At 48.9% G+C, this 23458-nt stretch overlaps 1 protein-coding gene across 1 annotated transcript; it reads left to right on the top strand.

The window, feature by feature from the left end:
• Nucleotides 1–912: 912 nt before the first annotated feature.
• On the top strand, nt 913–2255 carry CITED4 (Cbp/p300 interacting transactivator with ED-rich tail 4). Its single transcript, XM_055402176.2, has one exon. It carries the CDS (start codon nt 1154–1156, stop codon nt 1709–1711), a length of 558 nt encoding a protein of 185 aa, XP_055258151.1. The 5' UTR covers nt 913–1153; the 3' UTR covers nt 1712–2255.
• Nucleotides 2256–23458: the final 21203 nt, after the last annotated feature.

The raw sequence follows: 23458 nt of genomic DNA, 5'->3' as shown, positions 1-23458 counted from the left end.
TTGCTGGGCGTCGTGCAGACTGCACACATTACCTCATTTAACCCTCACCACATCTCAGTGGGATTGCTGCTGTTGTTATCCCCGTTTTACAGAGGAAAAAACTGAAACTCAGAGGAACGAGTGGCAATTCATTTGATCATCTGTTCATTCACCCAACTTTTACTGAAAACCTGCTCTGGGACAGGCTATGGGCCAAGTGCTGAGGACACGAAGCTGAACAAGTCCTTCAGAAGACATGCCTATAAATTACTTTAATAACAACTCAGTACATGCTTCCACAGACGAGTGAGTGGGAGAGAGGGGAGGAGCAATTGACTCTCCTGCGATTATGGGGAGGGGCAACTAATCTTCCCCGGGGCCCTGCTCCACTAAATCTCTCGTGCAGTGTGCAGAGATGTCAGTTAAAAAGCCTGGGTTCGAGGTTCGCTTCTGTCAAGGCTTTGCTGTGTATTCCTAGGAAACCCTCTCCAGCCACTGAGACTTGCCAGTTTTCTTAACCTGGAAAATTAAGAGGTTGGGCTTGTGATACTGAAGTTCTGGGGGGGTCGCACAGAGTCGGACACAATTGAAGCAACTTAGCAGCAGCAGCAGCAGCAAACCTCTAGACCTCCCACCCCACCTTCTGGTCCATTCAAGCTTGGCCCCAGCCAGACCCAAGACTGAAAGTAGAGCAGCCAGAGCTGATGATCATTTGAAAAGTGCCAAACACCCTGCTCCCAGACAGAACTCAAAGCCGGAGGCGTGGCCTGAGGTCCAAAGGGCGAATCTCCGACAGGGGCGGGGCTGAGACCTCCTGGAGGTGCGGCGTGGCCCGCCCAGAAGCGACTCATCCAGCCAATGAGCACCTGGGGGCGGATCGCCCCGCCTCCGAGTATAAGAGGGCGCCGAGGCCGGGGGCGCGGCGCAGAGGTCTAGCAGAGCGACTCTGTAGGTGTGCGGGGTCTTTGCTGCCCGTAGCCGGGGTGGACAAGAGCTCTGAGTTCTGTGTACCGGGCTGCGCAGGAACCAGGGTCGGCCTCGGTTCTCCCTTGCCCGGCTGGGCTGAGGAGAGAGCACGAGGCTCGGATCGCTCGCCGCAGAGGAACAGCTGGCCGGGACCGGGGGAGGCGCGCGCGCTGACCATCGGTCCGCCGCCGGCAGCCGGACCTCCGTCATGGCTGACCACCTGATGCTCGCCGAGGGCTACAGCCTGGTGCCGAGGCCGCCGCCCGCCGCGCCCGCCCACGGCCCTCACGCGCTCCGGACGCTGCAGCCGTACTCGAGCCCAGGCCTGGACAGCGGGTTGCGGCCGCGGGGGGCTCCGCTGGGCCCGCCGCCGCCTCCACAGGGGACCGTGGCGTACGGGGCCTTCGGGCCGTCGCCCGCCTTCCAGCCCTTCCCGGCTGTGCCACCGCCGGCGGCCGGCAACGCGCACCTGCAGCCCGTGGCGACGCTGTACCCAGGACGCGCCACCATGCCCCCCGGCGCCCCGGGAGGCCCCTCAGGCCCGCAGCCCGCACCCGGAGCCCCGGCCCCGCCACTGCAGCCGCCGGCGCACTCCCTGGGCGGCATGGACGCCGAACTCATCGACGAGGAGGCGCTGACGTCGCTGGAGCTGGAGCTCGGGCTGCACCGCGTGCGCGATCTGCCCGAGCTCTTCCTGGGCCAGAGCGAGTTCGACTGCTTCTCGGACTTGGGGTCGGCGCCGCCCGCCGGCTCGGTGAGCTGCTGAGCGAGGCAGGGCGCCTGCCCGGCGTGCTCGAGAGAAGGGGCCCAGCCTGCCCGCCGGACTCCGCCCCCAGCGTCTGGGCCCCGCACGCACCCTCCGTGAGGGTGGAGGCCGCGGTGAGTGCACCGAGCCGACGCCGGCCTGGGACGCCTGGCTTCACTCCAGGCCCTGCCTCCTGCAGGATGACAATTTGAGTTCATCTCTCTGACCCGGAGCCTCAGCGGTAAAATGAAGGGGAAGGATCCCCCCTTTCGGACTCCCAGTTCTTAGATTCTGTATCCTCTCCTCTCGGACTCTCCCCGGCCCCAGCCCCCAATCTGAGCCAACCCAGGCCTCTGCCTGATTCACCCTCTCCTTGTGAAGCCCACTGTGGTCACTGGGTCCCTGGAGCCACCCACCCGCCGGGTCCCCAGCCCCGCCGCCTGGGCCCTGAAGTCACTGGGCACTCCGCCCTGGGGAAGGGCAGACGGTCCAGCCCTCAACCCTGTGGAGTGGAGCAATGCCCCATCTGGCCTCCAACACCAAAATAAAACTGGGTCACTTTCCAGTCTGGCGTTTTCATTTCCTTATCACTCCAACTATATTTGGCTTCTAGAGTCCTGAGGCTGCCAGGGGTCCTGGGTGAGATGGAGGCCACAAGCCCTGGCAGTGGCCAGGAGAGGAAACTGACAGTTTCTTTTGAAAATATCTGTGAGTTGTGCAATTGTTCTGTCATAATCTGGAAGGCAGAGACTGCCGCCACCGGGTGGCAAGGTAACCCAAGGGCACCGAAGGTGGACTCCCTGCTTCTGGGAGGGATGGGGGAGGTGGAGCTTAAGGGTACTGCCCTCACTGTTCACTCAGCATGGAGGCCAGAGGGTAACTGGGTGTACCTGAGGGTTCAGGCTCTGGTTTTGAACCGAGACTCTCTCTCTTGTTCGTGACGCCATCCATTCAGACTTCTGAAGCCATTTCCTCAGAGACAGATACAGATGGTCCCCATCTTAGCTGGTGGTGAGGCTCATGTGCAATGTGAGACCTTTAGCACAGGGCCAGACACCTAGGCAGCGCTCAAGAAATGATAATGATGACTACTCCACAACAACAATCATGCCCTCAAGGAGTCACAGTCCAAGTAGGAGGCCTGGAAAGTTGTCCGGATGAGTTGGTACACGGAAGAGTGGGATGAGGACTAGGAATAAGGAAGGAAGGCCCAGCAGGCAAACCCAGAGAAGGGAGTGGTTTCAGCTAGTGGTGGTGGTGTTGATGGGTGGGGGTGGGCAGGAGTGGTCAGGTCAATGCAGGCTTCAGGAAGGCGGTGACATCTGATGAGGTAAGAAGAGCCTGGAAGGATGAGTACATCCTTAGGACTTGGAGAAGATGGCATGCAAGTGGAAAGACCATTCAGAGGCAGGGAGGCACACATGTACAGGGCCTGTATGGGAAGGCACAGGGGTCTCTAGAAAGGTCTATTCGAGTTATGGGGACTTGGGGAAGTAGGCACAGCCCCTGTTCTACAGACAGGGATGTGGGGCTGGCCCAAACCTGGCAGATTTGGCCTCAGTCCTGACCACCAGCATGGGTTCCTGGTCATGCCATGCTGCTGCCTCTCCCTGGAAAGGTCCATAGGTGCTTCAGGGGTGTGGGAGAAAGGCAGGAAGAGAGAGATGGAAGGCAGAGAGGAGAGGCTAAAGACCAGGACAGGCTGGGGCAGTGGGGCTGGAGAGGAGGTAATGAATTCCAGAGACTCTGTGCGGGGAGGAACACAGAGCTGTGACTTGTGTCCCACGGTTGACTTTACCTTCGTGCCAAGCTTGACACAACTTTCCCTCCAGCCTGGGAGCTCACCCAGCACTCACTGTAAACACCAGCTCAGGAGCCACCAAGACAGGCATGGAGTGGGCCACCGAGGTGTTTGATGAAAAAAGTGAAGGTCCCGCCCTAAGATAAGGGTGTTCTGGGACAGAATGGGGAGGAGGGCAAAGAGGCTTCTAGGCAGCGACTGGCCTGAGCTCTGAGATGACAATGGACAATATTTACTCTACTTTGGCCAAGAATCCCAGGCCAGAGATAAAAACCAAAGGGCTGGATTGGGATGGGAGGGCCTGGCCCTGGCCTAGCCTCAGTTTCTCCACCAATAAAGTAGGGTTAATAACCCTGCCCTATTTCACAAGACAATAAGCCTCACGGTAAGTGGGGAGCAGATTCAGGGGTAGGGTGATAAGCAGTAGATCAGATCTGAAGTGCCCACCATATGTAAGAGGTTACTGTGAAAACCCAACACTTCACCTCTTTCCGAGTTAAGAAAGAGGAGAAGAGGGAGTCCAGCTCCTGAGTGATTTCCCATCCACCATTCCCCCCAGAGGGACTGCTGACAAGTTGGACAGCAGACAGACGGATAGAGAAGAAGGTAAATCTGGGGCAGCCCACCATCGGGATCCCCAAATCCCTGATAACTTTTAGGATTCTGACCCTGCAACCTGGAGGGGAAGATGGAGTGTCCTTCTTGCCAGGAGGCTTGTAGTCTGATAGCTTTGGGGTCCATTTCCAGAAGCAGCTCCTACTAGCTGCCTGACCTTCGGAGTCTTGATTCACCTACAGTTATCCAACCAGCTTCCTGTGGTTCTCACCTCTTGCTGGGGCTACCTCCTAAAATAACCCGTTGCCCCATCCTGTGAATTTCATTCTCCTACCGGAACTGGCTCTTTGGGATTGGGAGACAGGTTCCCTCAGGGTTGGGAACTGACTCATGGCACTGGCAAGACATTATTTCATCTTTTTTTTTTTCTTTTTCAAATGCAAGTTCCCCCAGGCTGAAGTTTGTTGTTTTGAATCATCTTTTAGTTGCCTGGATTTCATTAGCAAGTAGTTTTTTCCAAGTATGACTTCTCTCAAACTCATCTACAAAATGGAGATGCTAATAGTACCTTCTCATAGAGCTGCAGTGATTAAACTAGTTAATTCCCATGCAATGTTTAGAACAGTGTAGCTTGTAGTTTATCATCCCTGAGCCCTGGCTTTCTGGGGATACCTTTATGTATTAGAGTTTAGAAAGACTGTGTGGTAACTAGCTAGGAAGAGAGGGTACTCCAACACTGTTGCTTATTGGGATTCTCAGTAGCCAAACGCCAGTAAACAATGGTGTTTATTTATTTTCCTTTAAAAAAGTCTTTACTGAATTTGTTACAATATTGTTTTTGTTGTTTATGTTCTGGGTTTTTTGGGTTTTTTTTAGGCTAGCAGGCATGTGGAATCTTCGCTCTTTGACCAGGGATTGAACCCATACCTCTTGATTGAAAGGTCAAGTCTTAATCACTGGGCTGCCAGGGAAGTCCCTCAGATGGTGTTTAGCTTGCAAAAATTTTATTAGGGAAGAAAGGGTCCAGAACGGAAGCAAGCAGAGGAAGCTACATGACAGACCCAACAAGAGCCAAATGCACCAGGAGGTTTGGTGTTTGAAGGGCCCTTCAGGGTCCACCCAATCATTCTACTCCTTTTTACTCCCGCCCCCATCAGTCACGCTTCCCAGGTGGCACCAGTGGTAAAGAACCCACCTACCAGTGCAGGAGACATGAGAGGCGGGTTCAAACCCTGGATCAGGAAGATTCCTGGAGGAGGACATGGCAACCCCTTCCAATATTCTTATCTGGAGAACCTCATGGACAGAGGAGCCTGGTAGACTACAGTCCTCTGTAGCACAGAGTCAGACACGACTGAAAGAATTTAGCACGCATGCACGCACCATCAGTCATGGGATGTGGCTGCCCCCGGAAGTGGTGTGGCTGTGGGTGGGGTGGGGCAGCTCTCCCCTGCTGAGCCATCCCTGGGGGAGCTGCTGGGGAAAACTCTCTGCTGGCTGCACTCCCAGGGGCCCAGCGAACAATCTGATGGAAGCCGGGACTGGACAGGCCATCACAGTGTCCTGCACAAGCACTGGATGGGGAACTAGGTGAGGCCAGTGTCATAAGAATGCCTCCTTAAATTTGTCTTTGGGCGCCTTGTTTGCATCCACCTGCTTAGTCTCAGACCTGACTAGCACCTTCCCTGTTAGAGGGGGGGAATTCTTTTTAAGGAATATAGTTTCTAGGGTCGATGTGATGAGATTCTACACAACTTCCTGGTACATGGTAGATGCTTGATAGAAAGCTGCCACCATCATCATCATCATCACCATCACCAATGCCGTCATTCCAGCTCAGCTAAGTGTTCAGCAGACATTTATTGAGTAAATTAAATGAGCAGTCTGAGCCTGGTCTTTTCCCAGGAAGCTTAGGCTGTTTAGCTGATTACTGTGTAATCCTCTTGAATTCCTTAATCCATTCTTGCCTAACTCTTTATGCCACCCTGCTGTTAAAAGTGCTGGGTCAGGATTACTGCTGACTGGGGGACTAAGTCAAACTTATTGAGTGTCTCTTGTGAGCAGGCATGGTGGGACCTAACAGCACCCAGTAGGTACTTTTTCTCTTCTAGACCCTACTTTGAGTATCACCCAAACCCATGGATGGAGGAGCCTGGTGGGCTGGTCCATGGGGTTGCAAAGAGTCAAACACGACTTAGCGTTTAAACAAAAACAACAACAAAGCTTCTTAATAGCACCGCGGCCGTGCATGTGCTAAATACTTCAGTCATGCCCGACTCTTTGAGACGCTATGGATTGTAGTCCGCCTGGCTCCTCTGTCCATGGGATTCTCTAGGTAAGACTACTGGAGTTGGTTACCATGCCCTCCTCCAGGGGATCTTCCCAACCTAGGGATCAAACCTGCATCTCTTATGTCTCCTGCATTGACAGGTGGGTTCTTTACCACTAGCGCCCCCTGGGAAGTGCCAAATAGCACCACTAGGTGGTTGTATTCCCATTCCAGAGGTCAGAAAATGGTCTCAGACAGTGAGTTACTCCTCTAAGTTACACCCCTGTAAGTGATGGGGGTGAGCATGCCCATTCCCAAATATTCAGAGCCCTTTCCCTCCCCAGGCTGGGGCTGACCAAAGACCTGAGCCTGAATGAGAGAAAAGCAGAGCCCCAGATTTGGGACTGCTACTTTGTGTCTGTGAGATGTAGAAGTCACACGGAGCCTCTCTCAGCCTCAGTTTCTCCTTCTATACAATGGGGAGAATAATCCCACCCTCCGAGGTGTGTGTGCAAGAATTCAAATGAGACTGGGTTTCTATGAGCACGTTGTAAACAGTGCAGCGCTAACTGGTCGGGTTGAGCTGGGGGTAAACAACCATGGTCTGGAGGGAGGAGACCGGCACACACTTTGGGACTTGAGATCCGGGCCGGCTGGGGGTGTGCAATGCAGAAACACACACACGGGGGTTCTGGGCGGGTGATACCGAGCAGGTTGGGGTCTGGGAAACCCTGAGAGCTGGTGGTGATGAAAGGGCAAGGTGTGCAGCAACATGGAGCAGAGGGAACATCCAGGTAAAGACCCAAGACCCCTTGTGTGGCCTGGCAGATGGAGGAAGTAAAGGAAGCTGCTCTCAGCTCAGTCTCCTCATCTGTCACCTGGAGACACCCCGGCTCCCTGTGAGAAAGAACGAAGGTGAGGTGAAGTGCCTGCCCCCATGAGAGGCTCAGGCGGAAGCTGTTGCTAGGAAACACGACCACAGGGATAAGGACCAGAGAGCTTGTCTCAGCCAGCCTCCAGCCACCACCCCACCCTCCACTCCAGACACCCAGCCCCCCATACACGATGTTCCTTATCCTCAAACCTCTGCCCATGCTGTTTACTTGGCCTGAAATGCCCTCCCCAGGGTCTTTTCCACCCGTGAAAGACCTCTTTCATCACATACCAGGTTGATGGTGAGTCTTACCCCCTAGACTGTTAAGTTCTTAGGAACAAGAAGCTGATCTCATCATCCCCACTTCCAGCCCCTGTGTGGCTCGATGTGGGTATTAATATTAGCAAGTGCTGGAGTGAAGCCCTGAGCTGGGAGCTGAGGCTGAAAGATGGCCAGGGCTTTCGTCTGAGTTAGCATTGGGAGCTCTGAGCTCTAGTCCCAGCTAAACCGTGAATTTGTGACCATGGGTGTGTGATTTGAGCTCTCCAAGCTCTGTATGATGAGGACCATGTTCCTCGCCCCTCTTCCCTCCCAGGTGCTGGGAGGCAGTGAGGCCGGCCTGCGGGAGGAGGGCAAGGAAGTGCGGTGCTCCCCTAGCATCGTGATGGGGCAGCAGGCTTGATGTGCACTCTCTCCTTCAGCCCTCATGACTCCAGAAGGTGGATGTAGTGACTGGCTTCATTTTATTCTGCTGGCCTCATTCTAGGCAGCCGAGGCTCAGAGAGGTTAAGCAACCTGCTTAACAACACACAGCCAATGCGGTGGATGGACAGACACGTGGTGAAACAGGCAGGGCTCTTTGGAAGAGCTTCTTTTTTGGCAGAGTGGCAGGGGGTTGAACATGAATAAGTGTGCAGTCCAGATATGCACCCAGGAAGCAGGAGTGTGGCTGGGAGGGGGCAGGGAGTCCTACACTGCTGCTTAAAGGATGGTCTCCAGAAAGACTTCCCCTCTTCCTGGTGAGCAGCTCTGGCTGAGGGTTCTGCCATAAAATTGGCACATCCAAGCAGAGGACTCTCTTTGGGCACCCCAACCTACGCTGGTTGGGGAATCTGAGACTCTGAGCCAATCATTGTTTGTTTGTTTTTAAAACAAATACATTGTCTCTAGTCAAAAATAATGTATGCTAGAGGCAAAATACTTTAAAAACAATTTAGAAAATGTAAAATGAAAAGTCAAAGACCTCCCCCGACTTCCCCCACCACACACATATAATGTGTACATTGTGTTACATGTTACATACATAATATGCATCTCTTTTTCATAGAAATGAACTTATATTTTCTATCATTGGATTTTTTTTATTTAACATATTTTGGAAATCTTCCATGTCAGTAAATTTTTTTATTGACTCATTCTTTTTAATGACTGCACTTTGCGTAACCCATTAACCCCAGACCCTAACTGATGGAGGTTTAGCTTGTTTCCAAGTTTTCACTGTTACAGATAATGCTACAAGGAACATCCTTATATATCTACCCTGGAATACTTATGGGAACATCTCTGTAGAGTGGCTTCCTCAAAGGGGAATTACTGAATCAGAAGAGATGAGCAAATAAAATTGCAACAGCCACTGCCAAATAGTTCCCTAAATGGCTATAAAATTAGTGTAAGGAATCCCCCAAAGTTCTTCTATTTTCCATGACTATTATTTTGAAACAGCAATGCTTTATCTCCTCCTCTTTCTTTTCTTCTTCAAGTCAAAATCATTCAAATTTGCAGCTAGCACCCTAACCATATTAGCTGTCTGCTGGTTAGGTCACCCAATACTGACGCATAACATCTCACCTACCTCTCGTGGTGATCTGACTTTATTATTTCAGGTCATATAGAGGTGAGGAAGCAGAGGCTCTTAGAGGTGAAATGACTTGCCTACTACCACAGTTAGTCATTTATTGAGTTAAAGTATTTAATGGACTTAGGATGGCATACGTAGTAAGAGATATTTAAGTGTTAGTTCAGCTTCTTTTACAAAGGGGAAATTTTTTATGTGGCTTAAAAAGCAGAAAATATTTCCTCCTAGTTCCACCCATTCATTTAGACCCAGATTGCTTTCTTCTTTTTTCTCTGCCTTACCTGACCCCAACCTCAAGAAGCATGATGGCAGCTCAAAGTCCAAGTTTGCTTTCTTTTTATTTTTTGTTTTTGCTCTTTGTCTGTGAAATGGAAGCTGGGCCATGCCCAGCTCTCAGGAGGAAGACAGTAAGGAGGTGAGCACAACAAATATTTGAAGATTCTTTTGATGAGGATTTATTCATGTGATCACACTTGGCAGCAAGAGAGGCTGGGAAATATGACTTCTAGCTGTCAAACATGTGTTTGACACATGTTACATAGCAACTCAGTTACTATGGAAGACAGGAAGGATGGATTTTGGTGGGCAACCAACAGTCTCTACCATGGCAAGTGGCTCAGTTGAGAAACACGTCTCAACTGTTGAGAACAGTTGAGAACCCCTCTCAATAGCTGAGAACCACTTCTCAACAGTTCTCAGTTGGGAACTCAAGTCTCCTCGGCCCCATGGCACTTGGTGGGGAAGGGGGAGATGTAGGAGACCTGAGTTCTATATAAAGAGAATTGAGTTGTTATCAGGTTAGTCATAACTAGGCCTGTGCATCCTGGGTGGCTCACTTCCCTTCTTTGAGTCTCAGTTTCCTCATCTGTAAAATGGGAATGATAATGGGACTTACTCTCAGATTGCTGATGTGAAAACACTTACCGAAGTTTGTAACATACTCAGTGCTCATGTGGTTGATGAGTTGGGGTGGAATTTGGGTTTGAGCACGTGCAAGGAAGAAATCCGGGGAAGGTGACAATCTGTGCAATGGCCAAGTGGCATGAATGAATAGGACTTGACTGGGAAAGGGAACAAGTCCAGTGCTGTTACCATGCAGGGTAATGCTCAGAGCAGCAAGGGATATACTTGAAGCAGGTAAGAGTCAAACAGGAATGACCCTTGAGTGACAGGCTGAGGAGCCTGAACTTGATCCTGTTGGTAACGGGGAGTCATGGATTTTATGAGCAGGACAGGAAAAGAGCAAGATTGGTGCTTTGGAAAGATCACTGATGCGCCCAGAATGGCTTTGAGAGAGGCACATTGGAAAAAGGGAGAAGGCTGAGAATATGGTCACGCTGATTCAGGTGGGGATAAGGGCCCTAGGACAAGTGCTGGCAAGGTAGGGTAGGAGGGAGCAATGGTAAGGAAGGAAATCTTGAGCCTTAAGGGAGATTTGGTTTGAAAAAGCATGGAACACAACATCTGGTATAAACAAACACTCTTACTGAATGAACTTTATACCTTGGTTATTTCGGATTAAGTGTGGGAGGCAGATAAGAACAGCTTAAATGAAATGAACAAGATAGGTATCTCAAGACTAGTGTGGTTATCGTATTGTCAATATCCAAGCTTCTCTACCTTATTGCTTTGTCATTTTTTGAGTCAGATCTCATGGTCCAACATACCAGCCAGAGAGGAGAAGAAAAGAGAAGGAGAAGGGCATATTCTGGAAGTTGCCCATACCTGACCCCAAGAGAGCATCAGAAATGTGGTCTTTTTAAAATTTTTCTTTATTTAGTAGAATATAATCGCTTTATAATGTGAAATATGATCTTTGTTTTGGGGGATCCTTGTGTCTAAATAGAGTTTGAAAGTTCTCCCACTAAGGAAGAAGGTAAGGACGGATATCAGGGATAACCTGCAGTCCTAACAATGGCCTGTTGAAGCGGAGGCTACAGGAAAGAGAAGAGCCAGAGATGATTCTCAAGAGTGTGGATGGAGGCCAGGGTGGGTCTCCCCTGAGCGGGGCCCAGGAGGACTGGGGAGAATGGGATAAGGTCAGGATGGACGTGTGGGGAAATCCTGGGTTGACATCCAGGTACAGGAGGCCCAGGTAAATGGGCCAAGCCCTCAGTAGTGAGGTCCAGACGGAGAACAAACACTTGTTCTTGAGTTACTAGCATATCCATGGTTGCCACAGGGATGATCATGGTGAGTAATAGAAGAGAGTGGCCAAGGACGGAACACAGACACAGGAGGAGGGAGGGACGGAGACTGAGAAGCAGCTGGGCAGGTAGGAGAGCAGGCAGAAATGTCCCGAAGGCCGAGGGTGACATTTCCAGAAGCAGGTGTGGTCGGCAGTGTCTAATGCTGCTAAGAAGTCAGGTGAATTGAAGGCTGCAAAGAGGCTGTTCAGTTTATTAACCAGAAAGTTAAAACTGACTTTGCCAGAGCAGCTGCAGGGGAACAGAGCAGCCAGTCAGGCTGCAGGAGGTCAGAAGGAGGTGGGAAAGAGGAAGAAGTGTCAGCAAAGTCCATGACTTGTTTAAGTCATCTCTTTGACCTCAGTGTTTTCTCAAGCCACCCAAGTCTGTCTGGCTTTGGCCCATACGGTTCCAGCTCCAGATGGGGGTGTAGTACCCCATGTGCCCAGGAGGTGGCAGCGCCACACCAAGTGACATCACCTGAACCAACAACACGAGGCACACAGCAATGCATTTCCAGGGAAATAAAAGTTAGTTGCCCAACACTGAAGCTTTGGTGGGAGTGGCGGGGGTAGGGTGGCGGGGGTGGCGGGTCACCATCTTAGACGAGGGCCTTAAGCAGAGGAAACTGAATGGAGCTTTGGGTTCAAGTCCTGGCTCTAGCTTACTGGCTGTGTGACCCTGAGGAAGTCCTGTTTCCTGGTTGGCAAGCTAGGGATGCTAACTAGCTTGAATATACCTCTGGGGCCACCAGGGATCACTAAAGGAGTTTGGTTGTGTCTGAAGGTCTTGTGGGCAGATCCAGGGCAGGAGTGGGCCAAGGGGAACAGGAGGAGGAGCTGATGGAGGGAATCCAGACTGGATGAGCCCAGGGTGGGGGTAGGTGGGTACAGGGAGGGTCGGCAGTGGTGCGTGTGGTTCTACAAAGACTGTGGTTTTGGAGTCAGGAAAGATGGGTTCATATTTGGCAGTCGGGGGACCAAGGCTCGTAGAGGAGGGAAATGACTTTCCCAAGGTCACACCCTCAGACAGGCAAAGCAGAGGCACCACAACCAAAATCGGGGAAAGAATTTGATGTCTCATATATTTTTGAAAAGCACTGAAATTGTATCATGGGAAGAATCAGAACTCTGGGAATTTTTTTACCACGATAATATGGTTCTGTGTTTCCTACACTTGGAACTTTTGATAATGTCTCTCTCCTCTGATCCCTGTTTGACCCTCACATTCTGAGAGCACCCCACATCTGCTCCTTCTTCCCAGAGACGACATGAGAGCAGGTTAAAGACCTGAGAGAAGGAAGGCCACCCAAGGACAAGCCTGGAGGTCAAGAGACTTGGGCTCAGTTGTGGGCTCTGCCCTGGGCTACCTTGCCTCAGTTTCCCCATCTGCAAGATGCGTCTGTTGGGCCAGCCTAGCACCTGGGAGCCTTGGCAGCTCTGATTATTACCTGAAGGTTCTTGTTTCCACTTTGAGCTTCCCTGCCTGCCCCCTGAAAAATCGCTCCCCCTCAATGTTGTCACTATCCCATTTCCTTTTCATTTTCTTCATAGCTCTTATCACTCTCTGAAATTATCTTCCTTCTTGTTTATTTTCTGTCTAGACAGTAATCTACTGTCTACTCCGTGTGAGCAGGGGCTTTGTGAGTTTGGGAGAGCCTCTTTGACCTTGGCACCTCAAATAGTGTTTGGCATGTAGCAGAGATGAACAAACAGTTGTAGAATAAATGAGCAAAGGGAGACAATGCAACCCATCACTTTCTAAGCAAGTCCTGGAGTTGCTGTTCAGCTCTGCCACCCCCCTTGCTCTCTTTCTCTCCCAGACACACTGACCCTAACTACTGGTCCTTACGGTAGTAAGTCCAGCCTCCCTCCTGGCTCCTGGCCAACACTGCAACACCAAGCCAGGGCCTTGGTAAACATGCTGTGGCCATGGGGACACATAACAGGGGCTAGGAGGAGTCCCACAGGGAAGATGATCGATTCCAGGTGACCGGCTTCCCTCCTTTCCTGCCAACATTTTTAATCACCTTGTGTCCAGCCTTGTGTGTGTTGGGGGGGGAGGCTGGTGGAATGGCGATGACCGTAGATGAGAAGCCTCTTGCCCTCCAGGAGCTGAAGTGACACCTGGGGAAGGGGCGGCAGGGAAGGGGTCATTGGATCCAGGAGAGGAGCTGAGGAGTCCAATGGGAGTGAGGGTCAGAGGGAGGTGCAGATCCCACTGCAGTTCTGAGAGGCAGGGCCGCCTGCATTTCTGGCCTCAGGACCCTCCACCTACGGTGTTCTCCAGCAGTCTTCACCCTTTCTTCCAGGAAATTCTCCATGTGTCCCATCCACTCTATAGGCTGTGTACAAAAAAGAGAAAAAGAGGAGGTGTCTGGCAGCCAGAGAAGCCATCTGGGACAAAAACAAAGATATGTGTGTGTGTGTGCATGTGTTAGTCGCTCAGTAGAGTCCAACTCTGCAATCCACAGACTGTAGCCTGCCAAGTTCCTCTGGAATTCTCCAGGCAGGAATACTGCAGTGGGTTGCCATTCCCTTCTCCAGGGGATCTTCAACACCCAGGGATTGAACCCATCTCTCCTGCATTGCAGGCAGACTCTTTACTGAGTGAGCCACCAGGAAAGCCCAAAGATTTTAGAGGAGTGTGTGGAAAACATTCTGTTTTGTGATGGATAATGTAAACCTTCCACTAGCTGGATTAGTCAGGTCTTGCTGTGATAATGCTGTGAAACAAGCACACCCCAATTATCAGGGCCCTATAGAATCAAAGATTACTTCATACTCCTCGGTGTTAGTTAGATCAACTGCAGTTCATCTGATACTTGGGCCAGGCCGGACTCTCAGCTTTGAATCTGGCTCAGTTCTGCTCCAGGAGTCTGCATTCTGGACCCGGGCAGAAGCAACAAGAGCTGTCTGAATCTTCTCATGCAGGAGGAAGCAAGCACCAGGAAGTCCGGCAGACTTGCCATGCCTCTTTTGGCTTTACCTTGGAACATATACAGTGTCCTTTCACCCAACATTCCATTGGCCAGATTAAATCCCATGGCCAAGTCCAAGGCCAGTGGGGTAATAGAGTGGAAGCTGTGCAGCTCAGATCCCCCCCTTAAAGGTCTATACCCTCCTCCCCAGCAGTTGGGATTCTCCATGGTGGGCTCACAACTGTCAATCCCTGGGAACCGCCTCATCTAAACCCATGCCCCTCCCAGGGGTTCTTGACCAGTGACTGGCTGATGCATAGAAACAAAAGCCGGCCTCCTTTCCTCAATTTGGCACAAACTGAAGGGCTATCTGAGCTCCCGAGCACCTGAAGATTTGAAGATGCCTTGCTAAGATCACATTGCACATCAGCTTCTCCCCGTGCCTAGTCCTGACTTCTGTCAGATGAATCTCCTAAGAACACTCCCCGATAAACCTTCTGCACACCAGTCTCACGAACAGTATGAAAAGGCAAAAAGATAAGACACTGGAAGATGAGTCCCACCAGGTGAGTAGGTGTCCAGTATGCTACTGGGGAAGAGCAGAGAAATAGCTCCAGAAAAAATAAAGAAGCTGGGCCAAAGGGGAAACAGCACTTAGCTGTGGATGTGTCTGGTGGTAAGAGTAAAGTCTGATGCTGTAAAGAATAGTACTGCAGAGCAATCTGGAATATTAGGTCCATGAACCAGGGTAAATTGGATGTGGTCAAATAAGAGATGGCAAGAGTGAGCATCAACATTTTAGGAAGCATGAACTAAAGTGGATGGGAACGGGCAAATTTAACCCAGATGACCATCATATCTACTACTGTGGGCAAGAATCCCTTAGAAGAAACGGAGTAGCCCTCATAGTCAACAAAAGAGTCTGAAATGCAGTATTTGTGTGCAACCTCAAAAAACAAAAGAATGATCTCTTTTCATTTCCAAGGCAAACCAGTCAACATCAAAGTAATCCAAGTCTATGCCTCAACCACTAATGCCAAAGAAGCTGAAGTTGAATGATTCTGTGAAGACCTACAAGACCTTCTAGAACTAACACAAAAAAAAAAAAGATGTCCTTTTCATCATAGGGGACTAGAATGCAAAAAGTAGGAAATCAGAGATACCCGGAGTAACAGGCAAGTTTGGTTTTGGAGTGCAAAACAAAGGCTAACAGAGTTTTGCCAAGAGAACACACTGGTTATAGCAAACACCCTCTTCCAACAAACAACACAAGAGAAGACTCTACACGTGGACATCACCAGATAGTAAATATTAAAATGAGTTTGATTATATTCTTTGCAGTCAAAGATAGAGAAGCTCTATACAGTCAGCGAAAACAAGACTGGGAGCTGACTGTGGCTCAGATCATGAACTCCTTATTGCAAAACTCAGACTTAAATTGAAGAAAGTAGGGAAAACCACAGGCTCTTCAGGTATGACATAAATCAAATCCCTTATGATTATACGGTGGAGATGATGAATAGATTCAAGGGATTAGATCTGGTAGACAGAGTGCCTGAAGAACATGGACAGAGGTTCACAACATTGTACAGGAGCCGGTGACCAACACCATCCCAAAGAAAAAGAAATGCAAGAAGGCAAAGCCGTTGTCTGAGAGGCCTTATAAATAGCTGAGAAAAGAAAAGAAGCAAAAGGCAACAGAGAAAGGGAAAGATATACCCGTTTGAATGCAGAGTTCCAGAGAATAGCAAGGAGAGGTAAGAAAGCCTTCTTAAGTGAACAATGCAAAGAAATAGAGGAAAACAATAGAATGGGAAAAACTAGAGATCTCTTCAAGAAAATTGGGCTACCAAGGGAACACTTCACGAAAAGATGGGCACAGTAAGGACCTAATAGAAGCAGAAGAGTTTAAGAAGACTTGGCAAGAATACACAGAAAAACTATACAAAAAAGATCATAATGACCTGGATAACCATGATAGTGTGGTCATTCACCTAGAACCAGACATCCTGGAGTGTGAAGACAAGTGGGCCTTAGTAAGCATTACTACGAACAAAGCTAGCAGCGGTGATGGAATTTCAGCTGAGCTATGTCAAATCCTAAAAGATGATAGTGTGAAAGTGCTGCACTCAATATGCCAGCGCATATAGAAAACTCAGCAGTGGCCACAGGACTGGAAAAAGTTAGTTTTCGTTCCAATCCCAAAGAAAGGCAATGCCAAAGAATGCTCAAACTGCTATACAATTGCACTTATTTCACATGCTAGCAAGGTAATGGCAATGGCAAGCCACTCCAGTACTCTTGCCTAGAAAATCCCATGGACAGAGGAGCCTGGTGGGCTACAGTCCATGGGGTCGCTACTAGTCGGACACGATTGAGTGACTTCACTTTCACTTTTCACTTTCACACATTGGAGAAGGAAATGGCAACCCACTCCAGTGTTCTTGCCTGGAGAATCCCAGGGATGGCAGAGCCTGGTCGGCTGCCATCTATGGGGTCGCACAGACTCGGACACGACTGAAGCGACTTAGCAGCAGCAGCAGCAAGGTAATACTCAAAATCCTCCAAGCCAGGCTTCAACAGTATGTGAACCAAGAGCTTCTATATGTACAAGCTGAATTTAGAACCAAACATGGAACAATGGACTCGTTTAAATTGGGAAAGGAGTATGTCAAGATTGTATATTGTCACCCTGTTTGTTTAACTTCTATGCAGAAATGTTGTTCAGTCACTTAGTTGTGTCCAACTATTTGTGACCCCATGGACTGCAGCATGCCAGGCTTCCCTGTCCTTCACCATCTCCTGGAGCTGACTCAAACTCATGTCCATTGAGTCCGTGATGCCATCCAACCATCTCATCCTCTATTGTCCCCTTCTCCTTCTGCCCTCAATCTTTCCCAGCATCAGGGTCTTTTCCAGTGAGTTTACTCTTCACATCAGGTGACCAAAGTATTGGAGTTTCAGTATCAGTCCTTTGAATGAATACTTGGAGTTGATTCCCTTTAAAATTGACTGGTTTGATCTCCTTACTGTCCAAGGAACTCTCAAGGGTCTTCTCCAGCATCACAGTTTGAAAGCATCAATTCTTTAGCACTCAGCCTTCTTTGTGGTCCCACATCTGTCCATGACTGCTGGAAAAACCATAGCTTTGACTATATGGACCTCCGTCGGCAAAGTGATGTCTCTGCTTTTTAATATGTTGTCTAGCAGAGTACATCATGAAAAATGCTGGGCTGGATGAATCATAAGATTGCCAGGAGAAATATTAACAACCTCAGACTTGCAGATGATAGAAAATGAAAAGAAATTAAATGGCAGAAAATGAAAAGAAATTAAAGAGCCTCTTGATGAAGGTAAAAGAGGAGAGTGAAAAAGCTGGCTTAAAACTCAACATTCAAAAAACTAAGATCATGGCATCCAGTCCCAACACTTCATGCAAATAGACAGGAAAAAAGTGGAAACAGTGACAGATTTTATTTTCTTGGGCTCCAAAATCACTGCAGACAGTGACTGCAGCCACGAAATTAAAGGATGCTTATTCCTTGAAATAAAAGCTATGACAAACCTAGACAGCATATAAAAAGAAGAGGCATCTCTTTGCCAACAATACTCTGCCTAGTCAAAGCTATTATTTTTCCAGTAGTCATGTATGGATGTAAGAGTTCGACCATAAAGAAGGTCAGGCACTGAAGAACTGATACTTTTAAACTGTGGTGCTGAAGAAGACTCTTGAGAGTCCCTTAGACAGCAAGGAGATCAAACCAGCCAGTCAATCCTAAAGGAAATCAACTCTGAATATTCATTGGAAAGACTGATGCTGAAGCTCCAATACTTTGGCCACCTGACGTGAAGAGCCAACTCATTGGAAAAGACCCCAATGCTGGGAAAGATTGAGGGCAGGAGGAAAAGGGGGCGACAGAAGATGAGATGGTTGGACGGCATCACGGACTCAATGGACATGAGTGTGAACAAACTCTGGGAGATAGTGAAGGACAGGGGAGCCTGGCATGCCACAGTCCATGGGGTCACAAAGAGTCAGACACAACTTAGCGACTGAACACCACCAGTCTCAGAATCTGTAGGAAAGCCATTGTAAGACAGGTAGGGTGGTATAGTCCATCCAGATGTAGCCATGGTGATGTGAGGAAGGAAGGCAGCCTTTTGGACAAATGACAAATCTGCTGTAACAGTTAACTCATCTTGGAGAAAGATCTGATTTATTTTGGCTGCAACAGAAAGGTGGCCACACGCTCAGTATGTGTGTGCGCGGGGGGTGGGGGTGAGAACTGAGGCCACTCTGAGAGGTCATCATTTTTCAGTTGCATTGATTTTATCTTATGTGTTGGGGTCCCATATAGATAATATTGTAGCATGGGTTCTGGGGCTTTTTTTAAAAAAAGGGTTTACAAATCACTGGGTTCCATGATATCTGGATATATATCTGGATCTGTCCATCTGGGATAGAGCAAGCCCCAGAGTAGATCCTCAGCTCTGTGTACCTGGAGCAGAAATTTCAGCGACCAGGTTAATAGGTCAAACCCCCACTCCAGGTATTAGGAACTGATTGTGACCCCCATTCCAAAGCCATAGATTGAAGTCCTCACTCCCAGTACCTCAAAATGTGACTACATTTGAAAATTCGATTTCTAAAGAGGTTACTAAGTTAAAATGAGATTGTTAGGGTGAGTCTTAGTCCAATATGACTTGTGTCCTTACGAGAAGAGATTAGGACACACACATACACAGAGGTGATCAAGTAAAGACACTGGAAGAGGATGTCCATCTACAAGTCAAGGCGAGAGGCCTCAGGATGAAACAATCTTCTGACACCTTTGTCTTAAACTTTCAGCCTCCAGAACTGTGAGGAGATAGATTTCTGTTGTTTAACCCCCCACATCCGCCATCTGCAGCATTTGTGATGGGAGCCCCCAGCAAAGTAATACAGCTTGTAGGACCCTCTTGCACACAAGAGGTGTGAAAGGGAGAGAGATACCCCTCTAGAGGGAAAATAAAGAAGATTTTTCCACACCTGGAACTGCCCAAAGTCCAGGAAATAGTTTATCCAAATTGGGAACTATGCAGCATGATTTTCTTTGATCAGCATACGTGGTGGTCCAGTGGTTAAGAATCCATCTGCTAATGCGGGGGACACAGCTTTAATCCCTGGTCAGGGAAGATCCCACTGGCCACCAAGCAGCTAAACCCATGCTCCACAACTACTGAGCCTACACCCTAGAGCCGGTGCTCTGCAACAACAAAAGCCATGGCAATGAGAAGCCTGCAAGTAGAGAGTAACCCCCACTTGCCCCAACCAGAGAAAGCCCATGTGCAGCAGCAAAGACCCAGCACAGCCAAAATTAATTAATAAATAATTTAAAAAGCTGTAATAGATGCTGAGCACCCCAGATCCCAGTGAGCTGAGCCCTTGCAGCATGGCACGCCCAGGCTGCTCGGTACAATTTCTGAGCCGGAGTCTCCAGGGGCTGTTTAATTTCTGCTTTTGTCCTCTTGTCATGTGAAGAAGGTCAGTCTAACCTATTAGAGGATGAGAAGCCCCATGGAGCAGAGACAAGCCATCCTGCCTGTGGGCCAGCCTGGGCACAGACAGTCAGCACCCAACCCCAGACACATGAATGAGGTAATCTTAGAACAACCACCCCCCATCAAGAGGCTGGATGATTGCAATCGCATTAACGATCCCAGGTGAGACGAACAGAACTGCTTAGAATTTGAGACCAACTCAAACTGCTGATCCACAGCATTAAGATAAAATAAAATTGCTGTTTTGAGCTACTGAGGTATAGGGTAAGTTGTTACCTATAATAGATAAGTGGCGTGCATGCTAAGTTGCTTCACTTGTGTCTGACTCTGTGCGACCCACCCTATGGACTGTAGCCCACCAGGCTCCTCTGTCCATGGGATTCTCCAGGCAAGAATACTGGAGTGAATTGCCACGCCCTCCTCCAGGGGATCTTTCTTGCCCAGGGATTGAACCCGAATCTCTTGTCTACTGCATTGGCAGGCAGATTGTTTACCACTAGCGGCACCTGGGGAGCCCAGATAAATGACACATCAAGCTAAAACCACCTGCCCTCAAGGCCATATTTGATGACAGTTTGGGCACTCCCACAGCCACCTGCAAACCCTCCTTGCTGAGCCAGGCAAACTTAGAAGAGTGGTGTGTGCACTGGTAGTGGTACACCTGTTTCCTCCAGGGGCTGGATGACCTCAGGGCCCTAGCTGGGTCTCCTGTGTCTGATTATTCTGTGCATTGTGCTGAGCCAGGGTCTGATATACAGCAGGTGCATCAGACACATTTGTTCAGTAAGTGAAATTCCATGGGACTTGTCTAGGTTACCAGCATCTCCTGCTCAGATTACTGCAGCAGTCTCCTAACTGGTCTCCCTGCAGCCAGGCTTGCTTCCTCAGATTCATCTTCCATCCTGGGAAGAAAACTGTCTAAAATGCAAGTCTATCCTGGTTTGATCTCTGGTCAGAATCTTTGACTGACTCCCCACTGTCCTCATGGTTAAGTCCCATCTCTTTGAAGTGATTTGTGGATCCTATAAACCTTGACTCCTGCTTCATCCTAAAGTGCCATCTTGTGCCACTCTCTCCCTTTCTCTCTGGGCCCAACCAGGGATCTCTTTCTCCCCAACTCATGGACCACTCTTTTTGGTGCCACTGGGCCATTACACATGCTATGCTCTCTAGCTGGAGCATTCACCATCCCCATTCCCATGCCTGGTTAAACTCCACTTACCCTTCAGCACACTGGGGTGCCCACTTTGCCTGGATTGAGAGATGACAAGAAGTGTGGATCTGCTAGCAATCGCACTCCTGGGCATACATCCAGGCATATGGATATAATTTAAAAAGATACATGCACCCCCATGTTCACAGCAGCACTATTAACAATAGCCAAGACAACCTGAATGCTCACCAACAGGTGAATGGATACGTAAGGCGTGGTACCTATATGCAATGGAACATTCAGTGCAGTTCAGTTCAGTCGCGCAGTCGTGTCCGACTCTGCGACCCCGTGAATCACGGCACACCAGGCCTCCCTGTCCATCACCAACTCCCGGAGTTCACCCAAACTCATCCCCTTCGAGTCAGTGATGCCATCCAGCCATCTCATCCTCTGTCGACCCCGTCTCCTCCCGCCCCCAATCCCTCCCAGCATCAGAGTCTTTTCCAGTGAGTCAACTCGTTGCATGAGGTGGCCAAAGTATTGGAGTTTCAGCTTCAGCATCAGTCCTTCCAATGAACACCCAGGACTGATCTCCTTTAGAATGGACTGGTTGGACCTCCTCGCAGTCCAAGGGACTCTCAAGAGTCTTCTCCAACACCACAATTCAAAAGCATAAATTCTTCGACACTCAACTTTCTTCACAGTCCAACCCTCACATCCATACATGGCCACTGGAAAAACCATAGCCTTGACTAGACGGACCTTTGTTGGCAAAGTAACGTCTCTGCTTTTTAATATGCTATCTAGGTTGGTCATAACTTTCCATCCAAGGAGTAAGCGTCTTTTAATTTCATGGCTGCAATCACCATCTTCAGTGATTTTGGAGCCCAATTACTCGGCCATAAAATGTGAAATAATGCCATTTGCAGCTACATGGTTGGATCTAGAGATAACCATACCAAGCAAAGAAGTCAGAAAGAGAAAGACAAATACCATTCAATTAGATGTGGAATCTAAAATATGACACAAATGAATTTATCTACAAAATAGAAACAGACTTACAGACATAGAGAACAAGCCTGTGGTTGCCAAGTGGCAGGAAAAGGGGCAGTAATGGATTAGGAGCTTGAAATTAGCAGATGAAAACAATTTTATATACAGGGTGGATAAACAACCAGTCCTATTGTATAGCACAGAGAACTATATTCAATATTCGGAGATAAACCATAATGGAAAAGAATATATGTATATGAATCACTTTGCTATATAGCAGAAGTTAATACAACGTTGTAAATCAACTATACTTCAATTTTTTAACAAAATGTGGATACACACTGGTTTCTAGACAGTGGCTCGAGCTTTGGCTAGATGGTCAGGGACTCAGAAAGCACAGAACTGGTGGATTGCTGACAAGAAAGACTCAGGAATGGGTATTTAGACAGACCTTCAGAAATGGGTAGAGGGTGTGAATGTATTTCTATACCAAGGAAAAGTCTCACCAAAGAGCATCCATGACAAGGAGGCTCTAGGTAATCTAATGGCTAAGATAGCACATACCATGACTGTCAGTCAGTCTCACTCCGGAGACGCTCCAGTGCTTGCTCAACACACCCTTGTATAACTTGGGTGGTCATGGCAGCGAGAATGAAGACTGCTTATGGGTTCAATGATATGGACTTGCCTCACCAAGGCTGGTCTGGCTAATGTCACACTGTATGTCCAACCAAACATCAGCAGGAACAGATGCTGACTACCCAAAATATCACCATTCTGCATGGATTCATCAAGTCACCTGGTGCCAGGTTAATGGGGCAATGGCTCCTCCTCACTGACACAGCCCGCATATAAAGCTCCAGGAATCAAAGGAAGGTGAGAGTGGTGTGTCTCACAATTACACCAAATAACCCACTCTCGTATTCTTGCCTGGAGAATCCCATGGACAGAGAAGCCTGGTAGGCTACAGTCCACAGGATCGCAAAGAGTCAGACATGACTGAGCGACTGAACGGAACGGAACGGAACCCTCAGTATTAATTTCCTGTAGTTGTCATAATGAAAGTGTCAGTCACTCAGTTGTGTCCAACTCTTTGCGAACCCATGTATTGTAATCTGCCAGGCTCCTCTGTCCAGGGAATTTTCCAGGCAATAATACTGGAGTGGGTTGCCATTCCCTTCACCAGGGGATCTTCCCAACCCAGGGATCGAACCCCGATCTCCTACACTGCAGGCAGATTCTTTACCATCTGAGCCACCAGGGAAGCCCTGTAGTTGCCATAACAAATTACTATAAACTTGGTGACCTCATATAACAGAACTTACTCTCTCACAGTTCTGAAGGCCAGAAGTTCAACATCAGCCTCACTGAACCTAAATCAAGGTATAAGCAGGGCTGCACTCCTCCAAGATTATGGGGAAGAATCCATTCCTTGACTCTTCCAGCTTTTAGTAATCGCTGGCATTCCTCTGCTGAGGCCACCTTACCCCAGTCTCTACTTCTGTCTCCTGTATGTGTGAGATCTCCATCTGCCTCTTTCTTAAAAGGACACTGGCAATTGGATTTAGGGCCCCTGGATAATCCAGGATAATCTCCCCATGTCAAGATCATTAACTTAATC

The sequence above is a fragment of the Moschus berezovskii genome, chromosome 4 (genome assembly GCF_049115385.1).
Source record: "Moschus berezovskii isolate FMDL1 chromosome 4, NW_MosBer_1.0, whole genome shotgun sequence".
Classification (NCBI taxonomy): Eukaryota; Metazoa; Chordata; class Mammalia; order Artiodactyla; family Moschidae; genus Moschus; species Moschus berezovskii.
The sequence above is the reverse complement of the archived record's forward strand: the minus strand, read 5'-3'. Positions and strand labels throughout refer to the sequence as shown.